The sequence below is a fragment of the Platalea leucorodia genome, assembly GCF_965183815.1.
Source record: "Platalea leucorodia genome assembly, chromosome: 20".
Classification (NCBI taxonomy): Eukaryota; Metazoa; Chordata; class Aves; order Pelecaniformes; family Threskiornithidae; genus Platalea; species Platalea leucorodia.
In genome coordinates this window covers 9,009,646-9,028,988 of record NC_138842.1, presented here as the reverse complement: position 1 = coordinate 9,028,988, position 19,343 = coordinate 9,009,646, and the positions used below count along the sequence as shown (strand labels likewise).

At 52.8% G+C, this 19,343-nt stretch overlaps 1 protein-coding gene across 31 annotated transcripts in view; it reads right to left on the bottom strand.

Moving 5' to 3' along the window:
* Positions 1-288: 288 nt before the first annotated feature.
* Positions 289-19,343, bottom strand: part of C2CD2L (C2CD2 like) — a 36,245-nt gene continuing 17,190 nt past the window's right edge. The window contains exons 14-25 of one of the 31 annotated variants that reach the window (XM_082330793.1): positions 18,301-18,510; positions 13,031-13,162; positions 12,289-12,613; positions 11,216-11,337; positions 9,352-9,464; positions 8,697-8,807; positions 7,469-7,599; positions 3,968-7,149; positions 2,983-3,233; positions 2,698-2,807; positions 2,020-2,248; positions 289-1,904 (exon numbers count right to left, since the gene is read on the bottom strand). In XM_082330793.1, the coding sequence (XP_082186919.1) occupies positions 12,591-12,613; positions 13,031-13,162; positions 18,301-18,510 (365 nt within the window). In that variant the 3' untranslated portion in view covers positions 289-1,904; positions 2,020-2,248; positions 2,698-2,807; ... (5 more) ...; positions 11,216-11,337; positions 12,289-12,590. The other 30 variants (XM_082330786.1, XM_082330813.1, XM_082330814.1 and 27 more) reach the window with 30 other exon arrangements.

Sequence of the window (19,343 nt, the reverse complement as noted above, 5' to 3'; positions counted from 1 at the left end):
AACTGGGTTTGAGAAACATATGCAAGATAAAAAAAAAAAAAAAAGGGGATGGAGAGATAGAAAGTTTCAAAAGCGATGGGGTACAAAAAACACAGGCAAGAAATAAAAAATAGGGACAGGGAGCCCGATAGAAGGAAACCATTGGCCACCGGGTGCCCACCAAGCCGCTCTATTGCTCCCCCTCCTCGACAAGACAGGGGAAGAAAATACAACAAAGCAGCTTGCAGGTCGAGATAAAGACAAAGAGATCGCTCACCAATTACTGTCACAGACAAAACAGATTCAACCTGGGGTAATTAATTCAATTTATTGTCAATCAAAATCAAGAGTAAGACAACAAGAAATAAGAACAAATCTAAAAAACGCCCCGCTCTTTTTTCCTGGGCTCATCTTCACTCCTGGCTTCCCTACATCCCACCCCCAAGCAACGCAGGGGGACAGGGAGCAGGGGTCGCACTCAGTTCATTGCATGTCGTCTCTGCCACTCCTTCTTCCTCAGCCTCTTCTTCTGCTCCGGTGTGAGGTCCCTGCCACAGGGCCACAGGTGCTGCCAGGAGCCTGCTCCAGCACAAGCTCTCCATGGGGTCACAGCTTCCTTCAGGCACATCCACCTGCTGCGGCACGGGGTCCTCCACGGGCTGTAGAGGGGACGACCTGTCTCACCATGGCCTTCACCACAGGCTGCTGGGGAATCTCTGCTCCGGTACCTGGAGCACCTCCTCTCCCTCCTTCTTCGCCGACCTTGGCGTCTGCGGGGCTGTTTCACGCTCACGTTTTCTCTATCACAGCTTCTGCGCAGCACTTTTTCCCCTTCTCAAATGTCCATCCCAGAGGCACAACCAGTGTTGCCGATGGGCTCAGCTTGGACCGGCGGCAGATCTGGCCGGAACTGGCTGTGCCCAACATTGGGGCAACTATTGGTGTCTTCTCACAGAACCCACCCCTGCAGCCCCTACCCCCGCCACAGCTAACAAAACCTTGTTAAAAAACATAAACCCAATCCAACAGCCATCGGCTACAGGGCAGAGAAGGGGGATTGAAAAAATAGGGAAAGGGAGCCACAGGGGAAAAAAAATAGCAATGGGCTACAGGCCAGAGAGAAGGAAGCGACAGGGAACCAGACTGAGAGAGATAAACAAAGAATAGTGATGGGCCACAGGGCAGAGAGGGAGGATTTTAAAAAGGGGACAGTGAAATTGACAGAGATGAACTGAGAAATGCCAAAAAAACTCAATGAGCTGAAGGGGAGAGACAAAGGAATTAACAAATAGGGACAGGGAGCTGGACAGAGAGAGAACAATAAAGACCAAAACGGGCTATGGGACAGAGAGGGAAGAAATTAAAAGGTAGGGACAGGGACCTGGAATGAGAGAAAGAAAAACTATATCTAGAATACAGGGCAGAGATAGAGGGATTAAAAAAATAGGGACACGGAGACAAACAGAGAGAGGTGGTGGGGTGGGAATTGTGAAGGGCTAAAGGGCAGACGGAGAGAAATTTTAAAAGTTGGGTTAGGGGGACAGACAGATAGATGGAGAAAAACAAAATTAGTTATGGACTGCAAGAGAGATAGAGGATGAAAAAAAGAGGGACAGAGAACAGAAGCGTAGAGAAAAAAAAGAAAACATAGAGGCGTAACAACAGAGAAAGACGGGGACTTGGAGAACGAGGAAGGGAGAAGTGCAGGGAAGCAAAAATATGACAGCAGCGAGAGAAAGAGAAGGGGGGGCAGGGAGGGACCGGGATGCAGAAAAGGGACGACGCGGCCCCAAGGGTGCAGGACTCACCGCAGCTCCCGCTCTCAAAGCTGCTGGGAGAATTTGACAGTTCCGACGTGTCTCTCTCTCTCTCTCTCTCTCTCTCTCTCTGTCTCTCCCCCGCCCCGTCGCTCAACTGTCATCCACCTAAGAGAATAGATCGGTGTCTTACAGCTCTCACAATATAAGGCTTTCCAGATACGTAGCCTCACACGCACACACGCTACACGGCTGTACTGTGCTTCCGGTTACGTGTACGGACCCTGCGGTGCACGCTGGCGATCGGATCTGCTAAGGACTACGCTAAGAGGGATCCTTCCTCGCTCCGAGAGGCAGGCTGTCTCCCATCTGCAGCTGCAGGCAGCTGCCAGCTGGCTCCTTTTTATTTTATTCTTCAGCTGCTTTACCCTTTTCTGGCCCCTCCAGCTTCAGCCGCGGCAGCTCCCCTCCACAGCCAGGAAGCGTCCAGCTGTCTGTTTTTGACCGTGCCACTAGGAGAACGAGGCCAAAGAGAGAGGTATTAGGAGCCCTGCAGAAAGACGAAGGACGAAAAGAAATGGGGCGGAGAGCAGCACAAAGGGTCAGAGAGAGTAAGAGATGAACAGGAAGGAGGACAGGGATGATGAGATACGGAATGGAAAAAAACAGGGACATGGAACGGCACTTACAGGTGCAGAGAGGAACAGAACGCCAGGAAACGGGCCAGAGTCATTGTGGGGAAAAAGAGACGGATGCAGATCAGGACAAAGAGATGGAAAAGGAAAAAACAGCAATGACTGGATGACAGAGACAGAGAATAAAAAAAGGGGGTGAAGGAGCAGGACAGGAGAATAGAGAGGAGAGTCACAGCAGTGTGTAAAAGAGAGGGGACGAGGGAAGAGGTAGGGAGGGCCCAGGACGCGGAAGAGGGGTGACAGGGCCCCGAGGGCCTGGCACTCACCGCAGCTCTCGCTCTCAGCACTGCTGTGAGAACTGGCCAGTTCAGAAGCTTCTTTCTCCTTCTCCTCTCCCTTCGTTTTCCGTAACTCCGGTCGCTTGGCTGTCCTCTGCCTAAAAGAATACATAGGCATCTCACAGCTCTTACGAAACGAGGCTTCCTAGACACGTAGTCTCGCTCACTCACACGCTAAGCGGCCGCACCGCGCTTTGGGTTACGCATACAGACCCTGTGGTGCACGTTGGCGGTCTGGCCTGCTGTGGACTACAAAGAGGGATCCTTCCTCACCTGGAGAGGCAGGCTCTCTCTTGCCTGCAGCAGGAGGCAGCTGTCGGCGGGATGGCCTTCCATTTCTTCTTCTTTACCTTTCTCCGGCCTCTCCAGATGCAGGCGCAGCAGCTCCTGTCTGCAGCCAGTAAGCGCTCCGCCCGTCCCTTTTCGCCCCCACGCCGCGAGGAGAGCGAGGTCAGGCAGAGACAACCCATGTGAGCCTGAGGTGGGTACAGTCAAAGGCATCCTCGGGGAAGAACAGACAGCCTCTGGAACAGGGAAAGAAAAAGCAGCGACCGTTATTACCGTAGATCGCCCCTGGCCGAAGCCCTTCCTTCTGCCGGGGCTTCTGGAGACGCTGCTCCTTCCCCGCACTGCTGGTAACGGCACCCGCATTAAGGGAGAATCCAGCCCACTTGAGAGCCAGCTTGTGGTCTTCGGGACAGGGCTTGGGGGTGATCTGGGGCTACCGGACAGGCTTCAGGGGAGGTGCTGGAGCAGGGGGCAGCTGCACAGGGTGAGCGGGGCCAGGAGAGGCTCAGGGGGAGCTCTGGCGAGTCGGGGAGGCGCCCCGCCTCTGCGCCTAGGGGATATCTGCCTCCTTCCCCTCTTCCCTTCTATCAGCTTTTAGGTAACTCCCTGGGGCTGCCCTGGCCCAGCTCGCCTCCAGCAGACCAAGAGCCTGCCGCAGCGGGTGGGTTGAAGCTTCCCGTCCCACCACCCCGGGGCGGCCAGCGGGCAGGAGACACCCCTGCACCCTCAAAGGGGCTCGCTCGCCTCCCCGGTGCTCCTGGCCCTCACCAACCACCGGCAATCGCGACCGGCAAACCACCACGCTGCAAACGGCGGCAGCGGAGGAGGCGGCGGCGGCGGCGGCGGCAGCAGCAGAGAGCACCCGGAGCGCGGCGCTTGCCCAGGGGCGGCACCGGCGCCGCCGTCCGCGTTTTGCGGGCCGAGCGCCCGCCGACAGCGCGCCCGTGGGGCGGGAGCGGCGTTTCCTTACCGGGAGGCAGCAACGAGCGCGGCGGCATCACCCCGCAGGATCCCACCGCCGTTACCGGCGCCGACTGCGGGGACTACACGGATGGCGCCGCCACCGCGCGTGCGCCGGCGCGGAGCGGCAGTACCGACTTTTGGTCGGCAGGTGGCAGCCCCGAGGGCGGCAGACCGCGCCACCGCGCATGCGCAGACTCTGAGCTGCAGTACCCACGCTTGGTCGCCAAGCGGCGGCATCAGGCTAATTATTGTTTTCCGAGTATTCCGTACAATGAGACGTGACTGATCCTTCACCCTAGGCGATACCAACCAAAGACGCCAACTTCTTCCTGGGAGCAGAGCTTCCATTTCTCAGCCGTTTCCGACTCACAGCCCAGGCAGCAATATTCTTTGCCTCTGTACCAAAAAGCGTCCAATTGCCTTGAGCATTTGTGGCCTTTAAAAGTCTGGTGGCTGTTTCCGTTCATGCCTCCACCCCGTGACCTACGGAGGAGAAGCAGCACAGCGAACCTGCGGAATAGGGTTCCCCCCCCGCGTAAGCCCCCAGGATTGCTATATTGGACTGCATGTGTTATCAGGGTTCTGAGAGTGATAGCAGCGAGTCAACAGATTTTTGTTTTGTTTTGTTTTGTTTTAAAGTAACACAAATGGCATCCTGAAGGTAATACTGAAAGCTGTTTGGTGTGAGAGGGGCAGCTATGTTAATCGGGAAACAGTGCATCTGAGCAGACCAGATGCAAATGGATGATCCGCAAATGAGTGGTATGCTGTGATCCTTGGGCTTTGTTGCGGTTTTTCACCTTTCCTCACCTCTGTGCTATCAGTGCTCTGTTCTCCTCATCTGGCATACACACAAGGCTTCCCATGCAGGGCTTAGATAAGATCTAAGATCACACAGGTAAGAGACACTGCATGATGTTACTTACCACCTTGCCCTCCAGCATGCCGAGTAATTAGACACGAAACAGGGAAAGCAAAGAGACATGTCGGTATATTGGCCGTCCTCAGCGGATGACTGTAGAGCCCTGGAGGTTCCATTGTTGCTCTGTACAGGAGCGCAGCTCTGCACTCCCTGCCGCTCCTGCCAGCAAGTGTGGCAGCTGCACTTTGCTGCCTGCAACGCACAATACTCGATAGGCTGGATGGGCTGTTCTGCCAATGTGTCAGGCAAGCTTCTCAGTTCCTTCGGCTGCCTAATTTGCCACCTTAAAACAATCACTTCAACACTTGCTTTCTGTATTTCAGACCCTTCTAAATATCTCCTGGCCTGCAAGCCATTTTCAGCTAGCAACACAGCTGAAATACAGCGCTGGTAGAAATCTAGCTGTCATCTTGCTTTGATGTCAAAAGGCTTTTGGAACCTGAACCCCCCAATTGTTTTGGCATCGAGACTGCAAGGCAAGAAATGCACCTCTACTCGAACAAGCAAGACACCTGCCAAACAGCTGTGCACAGTGGCTGCCCGTGACACCTTCTTCTGCTAAAACCAGAGCGCGGTTCCCTTCTGAAGAGCCACCGGCAGTGCGGAGAGTCCCTCACCTTTCCCTGCGCCAGGTCCCCCGGGAACAGTGTCTCAGTCAGACGGGAGCGTGCAGCACCCTCCGGTCGTCCCAGCCCCTTGCCCATGAGAAAGTGGCTGCCTGTAGCAGCAGCAGAACTGCTGCCCAAAGGGGAAAGGCATGGCTCGGTGTAAAGCTCAAAGGGGAAAGGCATGGCTCGGAGTAAAGCTCTGCAGGCTGCCTGCGTCCCATGCAGAATCGATGACCTCGGCAGCCTGTACACAGGGCCAAGCTAACAACCTGGAGTCACAGGGTGTAGCAGTTTCTGCAACAACCGCACTTTCCAGCCTAGCTGGACAGAGTAAGAGGCAAGAGAAGGGGCCCGCTGGGTCCCTTGAGAGGCAGAATTGCTGTGGATTGTGCCGTGGCTGTTTCGCTCTTTGTCTTTGGCACGCTTACTTCCCAGAGGCTGGGAAACAGCTATGTTTCCACGGCATGAGTACTGCTGCTTACGGAGCAAAAGGCACTATAAAGTAGCAATGAAAAACAAGGACGGCCTATCAAGATGGCAGGAGTAACAAGGAGAGCCTAAAGCATTAGCCAGACAGGGCTTGCAACTGACCTTGTGTCACGGTTTAACCCCAGCCGGCAGCTAAGCCCCACGCAACCGCTCACTCCCTCCCCCCTCCCACTACCCCAGTGGGATGGGGGGGGAAAATCAGAAGGGTAAAAGTGAGAAAACTCATGGGTTGAAATAAAAGAGTTCAACAACTACAACCGCCACCCACCAGTAAGGAAAAGGGGGGGGAACCACAAAGAGAGAAAAATAAACCCCAAGAAAGACAAGCGATACAAATGAAAACAATTGCGCGCAACAAACTGACCGATGCCCAGCCAGTCCCCAAGGAGCAGCCCCCCTGCCAGCCTCCCCCCTCATTTTATTACTGAACATGACATCATATGGTGTGGGATATCCCTTTGGTCATTGGGGTCAGCTGTCCCAGCTGTGTCCCCCCTCAACTTTCTGTGCCCCCACAGCCTACTCGCTGGCAGGGCAGGGTGAGGAGCAGAAAACGCCTTGACTCTGTGCAAGCGCTGCTCACCAGTAACTAAAACATCCCTCTGTGTATTGTCAACACTTTTTCCAGCACAAATCCAAAACATAGGAGCAGGGAGAGTGAGGTGGAAGCGGGGTGCAGGGAAGCGAGTGGGGCGTGTCGGACTTTGGGTGGGGGCAATGGGCAGATGGGGGGCGCGGGCAGCGCCCCAGGGGTCCAGAAGCAAAGGGGTTATGGGAGGGGTGGAGCAGGGGAGCGGGGGCATGAGACTGGAGGGCAGCAGATGGAGGGGGCACGTCACGGGGAAAAAAAACCTCGCACAGGGGGAAAAACCTTGTGCGGGGGACGTTTGGGTGGAAAGCATTTGGGAGGGTGGAGAGACACGCAGAGGGGAACGGGGGGAGGAGGCAGACATGGACGGATTTCGGCTACGTGTGGGTAGAAAGCTGCACGGGGGGACGCGTGTGGGGATGACCTACACCAGGGGGTCCACCCGGCATAATCCACAGCAGATAACTCACCTGGGATAACCCGCAACGGATATTCCGCTCCGGAGAACATATCCACACCAGAGAACGAATCCGCTGCAGATAATGCCCAGCGATGCCCCTCATATTTAAAAAACGTATTGACTGAAAAAGCATAAAGCTTTTATCACGAAAACAAAGTCTGCTTCTTCTGAACATCTGAACTCTTAAGAACAGTTTCTTCCCTCTTTTAATACAAAATCATTTTCACAGTATCATTTAATAGTAAACACACAGAAACAGAAGACTATTCGTTCAGGAAGATAAAATAAACAGAGGGAAGCAAGCTTCACATAGGCGTAACGTGCTCCAGAACAGTCCTTATTTTACTTTTAGTATTTGTGTTAGAATATTTTATAGAAAAACTATAGAAGGAGAGTTGGTACATTCTTAACGTTAACCTTAAAGTCCATATTACGAGTACCTTAGGAAAAATGCAGACACGCATCACAGACGTGCCTTGTACTCGCAGACCACTATGGATCCTTTCCATCTGTCTTGCACTTTCATGGCAGAAAAAAGGGCGACCGTGGCGAAATGGTGGCAGCTGACATTCTGCTGAGAGAGGAAAAAAACCTTCAGCATAAAGCTGGGTAGGAATCTAAAGCTTCCTTTTTTTGTGAAGGTTTGTGAAGACAACAACTGTGTGGAGGAAAAAGTAATTTGCATCATCTTTGGGACAGCTGTTGATACAGGCCACCACAGCTTTTGCATTTTTTTAGATAACCGTGCCTTTTTTCGACACATTGGTAGCTTTAGTTTCACTAGAACCACTTTCATAGATACACGCAGGTGACAGACACAGATACCTATATATATTTTCTCAAGCCTACGTATAGCCAAGACTTCCTCACCCCATATATCCCAAGTTGAACATTTTTTGTTAAAGGGTACAGCAACCCATCTGTCCTGGTGAACTGACTCCTTGCAAAAAAGGAATGATTTTTTTTCAGGCCGTTTCTCCCAACACTCAAGATCGTTCAAAACTGCAGTTGCACCACCAAACCCGCTTAGGGTCCCTCCCAGCTTTTGACTGTCCTTACATTTAATAGGCACACGCTCTATTCCATCTTCCAACAGCAAAAATACATAACGCTCTCAGACCCCGAGCATGACCCTACGGATGTCCACACACACCTTGCCGTTTTGACAAGGAGCCACCGAGCCTCCCTGCGAGCAGAGATGCACGCTCCAGATCAGTTTCACCTACGCTGATTTCAGCGAACGTAATTTCTGAAGCTTTGAACTGAAAACCGTATCTTGACGCTTTGCCACAGTACAAGTGATCCATAACTTGAACTCCACAAAAAGAGTGTAACACAAATTGCAAACCCACAGCAGCAACACCTTCAGAAATATTTAGACCAGGAACAAAGGAGAACACATAGAGTACAGGTACCCCGGGCCCCGCCCACCACCCTTCCCAAAATCCCCTGAGAAAGGGGTGGGGCAAATGACCAGAAGGCACAAAGGCGGCCAGAGGAGAGGCAGGGAGTTTGCTCATCTGCCTTAAGCTTACAGCATGCAAGGCACTGAACAGAGAAGCAACCTTACTGGAAACAAAGACGCCGTAGCCGGCAAAGGCCGGCACAGGGGGGCACGCGCCACAGTATATCATAATATACGCTATATTTTAATGTACCTTAACGTACCTAACGCTTTCCGAGGTAAGACTTGTCTGACATTTGGTCCCGCACGCTGCGATGCGGAGGCCCGGACAGCGTACGCTGCGTCTCTCGTGACTTTGTTGTACCTCCTGTCGCCTATGGAGAGACAAAAACAGAACAGACCTCGGCGAAACCCAAATCCAACCGCAAAACCCGTCTGAGAAAGGCTGATGAACCCACCTCCCTTTCCCAACCACCCCACGCTCCCAAAACTTGAGAAACACCTTCTCTTCTCCTGAACTTTCAGGGAAGAAAGCCCACTCCTTCCCGACAGGTCCAGCACTGTATTTGCACCCCTGAACCCCCTGTGTCGGCCGCTCCTCAGGAGCTGCTCTTCCCAGCTGTGCCCTGCATTTTGCGAGCACCTCCTCTCTTCTGTCTTCCCACAGACTCCGGGCTCTGCTTCAGGCCCAAAAATAAAGTGAAGTCCCGATGCCTATAATCCACGAAGGGCCTGCCGCAAGCTGCAAAGGTTCTAGGGAAAACACGGTACTCTGTCAGCGAACGGGAAAAGCGATGAGCTGTCCCATACCCTGAAAGACACCACGCCTTATGTCCCTGCTGCTGTCTTGAGAAACGCTAAAACTCCATATACAGATGCATACAAGATGCCCGCCTAACCCCTGCTAGATCATCTCACCATCAGTCCTATTAAGAGATGGTGTCAACAACTTGCACGGTATGCAGCAAAACTGGTGAAAAAAACAAGGTTCCATCTTCAATAAAGTCAGGAAGTCCAAAAAATACAAAGCACTTAGAGAAAGAGGAAAAAAAAAAAAAAAACCACAAACCCGAAAACATACTATTAAACCATCATGCCACCTCTGAACACTCAATACAAAATTACTAACCTGAAAAAAAAAAAAAAAAGCTGCACACAAGTCTACTGTCTACTCTATATGCTGTTGAACCTTGACTGGTCCTGAAGCCCTTACCTCAGGCAGACACCTGCGCCTCTCTAAATGTCAAAACACAGCTGCCCAAATAGCCTAGCTCAAAAGCTGCAATCGACTGAAAGAACGGCAGAGCACTGACTCCAGAGAAGCCCAGGAGCAGAATGAGCTCCCTGAGGAGAGGCTGTGGCTCTGCCTTAATCTTACAGCGTGCAAAGCACTGAACAGAGAAAACAACCCTTGCTGGAAACGCCGATGCCAGCTCTTTTACTACAACTACATCTATTGCAACAGCAACGTGACCGGATAGGAGATTAAACTTAATTTTTCTGGGGCGTAGATAGAAAAGGACAGATGCCATACTAAACTACATAGCTCATTAAATGCAATAGCAATATTATTATCAAAAATTACACGTAGCAAAGAAAGACAGAAGGCTCTGACAGAACAGAGATGGAAAAAGAGATGAAGTGCTACAAAGTGCTGTGGAGAATGAGGAAGGTCTCAGGAGGCATTGTGACTGTGAGGAGAGGGATGTTGAGGGGTGCTGATGGACAAAGGAAGGCTTCGGACAAAAAAATTCAAAAATAGGGACAGAAAACTAGATAAAAGCAGACATAGGAAAAAAAATTGAAAAATTGAGAGAGTACCCAGCAGACAAGAAAGTATTAAAAAATAGGGACAGGAATAGGATAAAAGCGGCCGGAGGAAAAAAAATTAAAAAGCAATGAGATTCAGGAAACAAAGGAAAAAATTAAAAAACAGGCACAGCAAACTAAATAAACAAAGACACAGAAACAAAATTTAAAGAGCAACAGGGTACAGCCTAGAGTGACATAAAAAAAGCACAGACAGTGCAATGGATAAAAGTAGATATATTAAAAAAATGTAAAAGTAACGTGACACAGGACAGACAGGAAATAAAAATATAGGGTTAGAGATCTTGATAAAAGCAGACATAGAAAGAAAAGAGACAGTCAGGCAGAAGAACAGAGGAATAGGAGAAAAGAAGGAAAGGAGGAATATAATAAAAGCTGAAGGACAGGCAGCCAAAAAATAAAATACAGGAAAAAAAGGGAGGGACAGCAATCAGGACAGTCAAGAGGAGAGACGGTGGCAGGGGGCTGGCAGGGAGAATGACAGAGAATTGGTGAGGGGGAAGGACAGGGGCAGGAAAGAGCACAGAGGAACAGGGACAGAAAAAGAGGGACGGGGAGCAGGACAGAGATGGACCAGGGGAAAAAACAGGGGCACGGAGAAGGACAGAGAGGCGGAGCAACAAAAAGAGCGACGGAGACCAGGAACAAGGAATAAAGAGAGGGACAGGGAGCTGGACATAATAGAGAGAAAAGGAGTACAGGTAAGTACGATTTGAACGATTCTCTCTCCCCCTTCTGTAACTCAGGTTACTCAACTGTCATCCATCTAAGAGAGTACAGCTAGTGTCTTACAGCTCTTTTAATGTGAGAGTTCATAGATATATAGCATCTCTCTCTCTCACTCACACACAAAACACGCGGACATCCTGTACCTTTGGATACATATACAGATCCTGCGTTATATGTTAGTGATATAGTCTGCCGAGGGCTATTAACTGGGATCGTTCCTCACCCAAAGAGGCAGGGTTTCTCTGTCCTGCTGACGGAGGTGGCTTCGAGTTGGATCCATTTCGCTTCATTCTTCAGCCGGTTTGCCTTTTTCTGTCCTCTTCAACTTCAGTCACAGGAGCTAGTCTAAAAAGACAGCAAGTATTAGACCTTTACCTTTTCGCACACCCCACTGCAACAACAAGGCAAGCCAGGGCCGACACAAGCAAACCTAAGCCGGATGCAGCCAGCGACACCCCCAGAGGAGGAACGGAGAACTCAGTCCTCAGGGCCACTCCGGGAGACGAAAAGAACGAGCAACTGTTACCGGCAGTTACCTTTGTTCACCCCAGGCTGGAACCGCCCCACGGGCCTCCGCGACACCGCCCTTCTCCGGGGCTCCCGGCAGCCCGTGTCCACGGGCACCCGGGGCGGCAACGGGACTCGCAAGCGAACGGGGTACGGGCAGGGCCCTGGCCCGCTCCCGACAGCTCCCGCGCACCGCGGTGCCGAGCTCCGCCGTCCCACTACCCCCGGGCGGGCGGGAGACAGCGCCGAGCTCGCGGCCGCCCAAGGGTCTCGCTCGCCACACCGGCGGTCCGGGCCCGCCGCCGCCGCCATGCTGCTCCCGGGCACCGCGCATGCGCCGGCCAGAGGCCGCTCGCGAGAGGTGCGCATGCGCCAAGGCGGGGCGGGCGGCAGCGAGCGCGGGAGCGCCCCCGCAACACCCGGGTTTGGGCTAACGCCGGCAGCGGCGCGCACTCGGCAGCACTGCGCGTGCGCGGCCTGGGCGCCGCAGTACCGCGCCGCGGCTGCCAGGCGGCAGCAGCGAGCAAGGGCTCTCCCCGGCGCGGTGTTTGCCTTGACCCGGTCCTCCCTCGTACCCGCAGCCCCACGCCCGTCTGCCAGCCCCTGACGGCCGCTCAGCGTGCCGACTACGGCGGTCAGACGGCGTCTCACGCCACGGGAACCGTGGGGGAGACGAGCCTCCCACCCCCCAGGCGGCAAGGTCAGCACGCTGGCCTGACACCGCCTCCTTCCCCGCAGGATGAGCCCTTCCCGCAGCAGAAATGCACAGCCGCGACCTCCCTGGCCTACCTTGACTTCGCAGCTGGAAATGTAGGTCCCGCGACAAAGCGAGGACGACATACAAGGCAAAACAGGGCGGGCAAAGGGAGAAGCAAATGCCAAAGTGGGCGCTCATGAGGGAGCGGGCAGGGCTCTCCCTGCTCCGCTAAGGCACCCCGAGAAGCCGTAACCGACCCTCCTAGGGTACTGCCACGTGTCCGGGCTCTGCTGAAGGTTTCGGCGCCGCTCACACCTTCCGGGGCCGATGTCGCCGTCTCGGGAATCCCTTGCCTCCTAGGAGCACCGCAAAGGCTTCGGCCCTTGCCCTCGTCTTACCGACCGTAAACCCACGTATCTGCATTTGGCAAAAAGGGCTGTTCAGAGATGACAGTCTTACAAGAGGGCTACAAATCTACTACCGCCCTGAACTTCTAGAAAGCCAAAGCCCAACTCACCGCATTCCAGCAGGTATGAAGTCAGACTCGGGGTTAGGTTTTGATTTCCACGTGGTTTAATAAGTTAACAGGTTCAGCCATTACACAGCAATGGAACTCTTCTTCAACATTTACAAAGGTGCAAGAACTTCATTTATTTAGTCCGAATTAAGTAATTTTATTCTCATCTCTTAAATAGCTACACAGTTCCTATTTTTTTTTCCTCTAAACAATCTGGGGTTAAAATAATCCACCCAGAGAAAAGGCATCCAAGTACAAAAGAGCACGCACGAGGAGGGGCGCTAATTCAGATTCAGTGTGGGTATTTGGTCCAGTACCTGTACGAGCAAGGAAAGGCGGTGTGGAGCAGTCATGCCTGCAGGAGATGCGGTATCGCAGGTACACAAAGACCTTTTCCAGAAGTTTGACCACCGCTGGGATTATTACTCTACCATGACACTCACCGTGACCTGGAGGGAGGGAGGGAGGGAGGGAGCGGAGAACAATGCAAAAGACCCCAAAACACCCAAGCGCCAGCCACCCAACATTCAAGCGTCTCGCCAGCTACCCAGAAAGGACTTCTCTGTAGGTTTAGCAAACAACGAACCGAGAGAAGTCGTCACGGGAAGGAACCGGCATCACCGAAGACAAAAAAGCGGAATGAAAATATCTGTAAGCATACGCTTTGCTGTGCGCCCAGTTCTAGTCTAGAAATGGCGCTTGCCCGTGGCCCTCTTATTATCGGCTTGAAGAAGTTTTCATTACGCTCCCCTCCGCTGAACTGTTTTCCGACTAGCACTCTACCCGAGTAGTCTCCTCTCGCTCTCCCCCGCTTCAGCCAATCTGCCTAAAACCCCATCCTCAACTATATAAGCAGCATGAGGGTGCTTGCAGGGGCAGAAGTTGGGTTTGTTTGCTCAAGTCCGCCCCTGCGGAGGTCCGTGTAAGAAATACTTTGTGGATACCACAGAAGCTGGTAAGGCTGGTCTCCCGACCCACCGATCAGCCCTGTCGTCCTCAGTCACTCGGCAGCATGACCGGTACAGGCATTCGAAGAGCGTGCTCTAATTCCAAGCGCGTGCAAACACACGTGCACATGCCCGATCCCTCTGCTCTCAAACGCGCAGCCTTTCAGCGCCCTCTCCAAGTATCGGGCCTCAGTCAGACATCCATCACGCTAAAGCCCACAGCACCCCCAAAACACTGAGGTTTTGCAGTTCCCTCCACTTCTTCCCGTGCCTGTTTTCTCTCGCCTCAAGAGGATATCCCTCGCGGGCCAATGCCGAGGGCTTTTTTGACGGGGAGGCTCTTAAAAAGCCTTACCAAAACATGGGGAGAGGATGTATCCAGACAGAAATATACTTACAAGCATACTCACAGCTAGAGAAATCTGTTTTCTTCAGAGAAGTAAAAATACACAGCATAGATAAGTTCTAGTAACTCTGTTCAGCCAAAATAAAAATAAAAAAAAAAAAAACAAAAAAAACCCAACCCAAACCCAAAACAAAACCCAAAACGTATACTTTGGCTTTATTTACCAGTCACCGTTTCTACTTGTGTGGCCAGCAGCGAAACGCAGCATTTGGAACGCAGGCCCTCATAAGCAGGTCAAACTCCTTTGGAAGCCTCTGTGCATTCAAGCCCACCGCTCTGCCCCTCCTCTTCTCCCACATATTCGGTCAAGGACCAATTTCACAAGGTGCAAATATTGAGCCTACCCTGAGACAGCAACCTCGCAACTGCAGATCATTCGAGTCTAAAAAGTTAGACGGTGGCCCGCGCTGCACACTGGGATTGCTCCACGGTCCCGGGCATTACAAAATGCCACAGACCCCACGATGGCACCGAGGTGAGGGCATGGGAAGAAGTTAAACAGGGAAAAGCAGATTTCAAATAGCATTTCTTCTGTCCTAAAGCCAGAAGCACAAGCAGGGATTAAATACAAAAGAGATTTCTTTAAGCAGCAGTTCTATGGGGGGAAACTCCCCAGGATTCCGTCTTTACAGTTTCTGGAGGCCAAAGACCCGCGTGACCTTCCCTTTCCTTCCAAGAAGATTCGGATAGAAGAATCATTTCTCACGCCAATAATCACACCTCCCCCATGATGCGGATGCATTACCGTTCTTGGCTTCGGGAAGCCGGGCGAGTCACCCCTGCCCGCATCGCTGGGCCTAACAAAACCAGCCACGTGCTACTCGGGGGACGAAAACAACTGCGCGTGCGAGAAAGGAAACCACGTACGGATACAAAGAGAAAGGATCAACACGTTAATCAGGAGCATATCAGAACTGAAAAACTCCCGCTGCACACAGCTGAGCCATTCCCCCTTACCCCTCTGTCCTTCAAACAGCAGTTTACCCAAACACCCTGATAAACATTCTGCAGTTACCGAGAACATTTAGAAGAAGATAAAAGGTTACAATATCAGTCCTACGCCGTATGACTTTGAGAAGCAACGAAATGGCTGAAAGTACATCTCCACTAAGAAACAGGAGTGGGTGCGGGAATTAATGTTTGGGGATGCGCTCTGTCAGCACTTGACAATATCCCTTTCCTTTGCAAGTTTCCTTTGAAAGCAGATACCAACTTTCACAGCATTTTACTGCCCATGATAAAGAGCACTGCCAAAAATTCAAGGGAAGATACACACCAACCGTCGTGCGTGCCGCGTGCCATTTGTTCCACGGACCAGGTAAGTGTGCTGCCAGGTCAAAGCTCAAAATCAAAAGCAGTACCTCCCCTGCAATTCATCAGCAGGCATAGCCTGGAGCCAACAAACCGGGAACAAATTCAGGAAAGCCCACGGACGTATGGCAGGAATTGCCCGTTTAACACAGCTAGAAAGGGATCCTCGGTCTCCAAGGCCAGTGAGGAACTCAAGTTTCGGTTTTATTCCTAGATTTCCTATCGCCTCCTTTCTCCAAGCCAGACCAAAATATTCCGGTCGAAATCTAGGTATGTATTTGTCGGACATAAACCTTGCTTGCCTTTTCTGTCTCCGGTCTACAACAAAGACAACGCTCGCTAGCCCTCGCGGCCCTCCTCATGTACACGAGCCCCACATTCACGCTTCGGAAGCGCTGGTGGGAGCCTAGGGCATTCTCCTCCAGCTGCTTCGCACCAAGACAGCTCAAGCTGCTCTTGCGGTTTAAAGAAAAGAGAATGGGACTATTAAAGGAGACTCGTGGAAGGTCCTGTGATAAACCCACAACTGAAGAGCTGCTGGCTCTTCTGGAAGTTCCCTTCCGTTCAAACCACCATTTCCAACGCAAGGTTTCACAGCCATCCCACTAGAGAAGTAGTGCTGTCTGGGCTCGGCCAGCACTCTTCATTCAAAGCAACCCTGACATGGTATCAAAAAAGAATAAACAAAAACCAAAAACAGAGCATCAAATACCGTTAGCGACAGAGGCAGAGTCGTAGCGGGGACTAGAGAGAATGCTGAACTGGAACCAAACTCCAAGGCTCTGGGGACAAGGGTGTGCCTGCGAAGGACAGCGCCGTGCGTGACACCGCACCCACCCAGCAAAGGAAGGCTACGTCAAACCGGCGGCCACATCGCTAGATGTGAGCCGCAGGTTGCCAGCTTCCACCAGTGCTGCAGCAGGAACCGGTCACTCGCATCAAGGAAAACGATTTTCAGCGTGAAACAGCAAGCTCTTCGACACCGTAGCACACGGAGCTGCGAACAAAGCCACAGTACCATGTGGACAAGGAAAGAAACAAAGGATAAGAGACATGAAAGAGCTCGGGGATGACAGAAAGACTCCCGGACCAAAACAAACAGATGGAGAAGAGGTTCCTCGTCAGCCAGCTGGACCAGTCCGATTTCTCACACATGCCCAACCTCGTGGGGAATCGGCAGAAGAAACAGGAGAGAGAGTCCCTCCTGCTGGCACACACTGGCACCGGTTCAATCCAAGCCCTGGGCGACTCTGGCCTTCTTCCCTACCTCCAGACACTTTCAAGAGACGCCTGGAAATTCCCAGCTGTAAATCCTTTCAGCGCCATACCAAACACATTCCGGTCTTTGGAAACGGCACATGACGGCCATATCATTAAGCCAGGATTTGTCCTTCTGAAGGACATGACTTGTTGTTTTACGCGCACCGTCAAGAGAACAACTGCTTTTTCAGTTGGTCACATCCTGCGTAAGGCGAGGCAACAGCCCCCACCTCGGGAGGTACTGTAGCAGGAGAGCAGAGCTAGCGAATCCAGTCAGGCGTAGGCAATCGCTCTTCAGTGAGGTTTTTCCTCCCCTTTGCCCCACCTCCTTAACTCTACAACCCGCAGGAGAGCAGGAGCTTCCGTTCAAACCACGCATGCTGACAGGGCACAAGCATGTCTCCAAAGAGCGTCATTACGCTATCCGAACGGGGCCTCTGGGGATATTCACAGTGTGCGCATCAGGAGACCGGAAAACCGTTCGTCTAGAAGGGCAGCCTCCTCCCGCGCAAAGAATCGATTTCCCCCTGCGCGCCTCTCCCTCCGCAAATACCTGCTGCGGAAACGCCCGCTGTTGGAACGTGGTGGATTGGGTTTGCTAGAAGAAAGGAAATACCAGACGCAATCAAGAAAGGCTCCTACTACAGGAAACCCTTTCATCAGTGAAAACGCCTCAACTCTTGCCTCTCTCCGCCACGTAGCTCGAGGCTCCACGTCAGACCGCCCTTTCGCTAGCATCGCCACATTCCTTGCCATCCATCCCCAGTGTGGTGCCGGTCCTCGGCGTGAGAACTGTGAAAGCACGAGAGGCCAGGCGCTCCGTGGGTCCAGAAGATGGCCTGGCACCCCGCCGTCAACGCCCCCAACCGCCCCTGAGGGAAAGGGTTCCGCTCCTACAACGGCTGGTGCGCACGTGCAGCACGGCCCCTTCCCCGTTCAAGAACACGGATACAGAAGGAGGGCTGCATCACAGGGTGGCAGCACCGACCAGACATTCTTGCAAGGGCCCGGGCTTCTCCAAAAACTGGCCCAGTGGTTAAAAATTCCTTCTTCTTCGACACTTCATCAGCATAGCACAGAAAGCAGGCATCCCTCAGCACTGTCCGAACCAAAGACGCATTTCGCCCCGCCCCTCAGTCAGGTTATGGCCTCTGCACCAAGCAGAAGCAACGAGAGCACTTAGACGGCCAGCGACCGCGTTGTTCTCTCTCGCTAGAAGAGCTGAGCGAGGCTACATTCCACGCTTCTTGGCAACGTGGCTAACCCAGCAGTTTCTCGATCTTTAACTCTGACGGTTGCCACTTGAGAGGCACCCTCCCCCTTTCCAGGATGCACCCGGCAATGCCACGCAGCTACACAGGCAGAGTCGCGTCCGCAGCTCCCGGGACCCCCACAGGGATTAGCATGCCACCTGGATTTTCTGGGAGAGCACGGTGGGGTACGACAGTCGGAGAAGGCTAAGCCAAGGCAGACGAGCAGCCTAAGCCCCGGATTCGCCACCTCCGCTCCCCAAATGGCGTAAAGCGCTGGGGTGTCTTCCCTCAGCCAAGGTTGGAAGGAACTGGACTGCAGGTCACAGATACCGCGGAGCGGGAAGACAAGAGACTAGAAAAGGATCTCTGCGCAATCTTTCTGACAGGCTTCTCCCTCCTTCAGTTCTCACCTGCTGTTGTGCCATCGCTAGTTTTGGGTTTGGATTTAGACTTGAAGGAGAAGCGCTTGATGAGGCGGCGGGAGAAGCTGCCGGCTTTCTTCCTGGCAATGGAGTTGGCGGTGACGTTGGACAAGTCATCGTGCGACTGGCTCAGGCCTGCTTCCTTCTGCTTGCTCCTTCTCCGGAAGATGAGCTTGGTACCACTCCGAAGAAAACTAACTGCAAAGACAGAAAGGAAGGAGACGGAAACCACAATAGTACCCTGCCCTGGCAAGGCTGCGGGGCTCTCGGACGAGCGGCAAAGACCTCTTCCACCCCGAGCGGCGCAAGCGCGCGGCAGGTCCGTCAATCCCAGCTCCCAACCGCAAGGCAAAGTCTACATTCAGGACACTGCAACACCAACAGGCTGCTTCACTAAGCATGCCGTCAGGTGTCCCCTCTGTGTAAACTTCCTTTTATGCCACAATGTCCTCCCTCCGGCAGATACATGCAGGGCGGTAATAGAAAGCTAAGGCTTATGTGAATGGAAAACAAGTGAGAATGTCCACACGTGGAGACACCGGGAGGAACACGCAACAGGGAAAAGGCCTCTCGGACTAGCCCGCCTCAAGGGTGCCCAGATTAGCTGGTTGTCAAGCCCCGGAACAACGGCCCGCGGTTTCACGAGATGCCCAAATCTGGAGACAAATAAACGGCAACAGCTCTGGATGACTCCCGTGGGCAGGACACAACAGAGACGCCGATCGCCGTCAGCCCCAAACGGGTGCAAAAAAGCATATCCAAAACCTGCACGCCATACAAAGCTTCAACAGTGTTTCCTACAGAGGGGGCTTGCTTTCCGTTTTCTTCCTTCTCTTCCCCACCCGCCAGGTCTCTCGAGAATCTGGGCCGCACACCTTTCTACCCACCGATGTGCAAACAACAAGCAGCCACCACAGTTCAAACTGTACCCGGTTGTACCGGGGTACAACCCCCCAAAACTTGTCTCGCTCTCGTATTCTGAGCAATTGAGATTTTGGCTTGCGCTTGTTTATATAAAGTTTGTAGCTAAC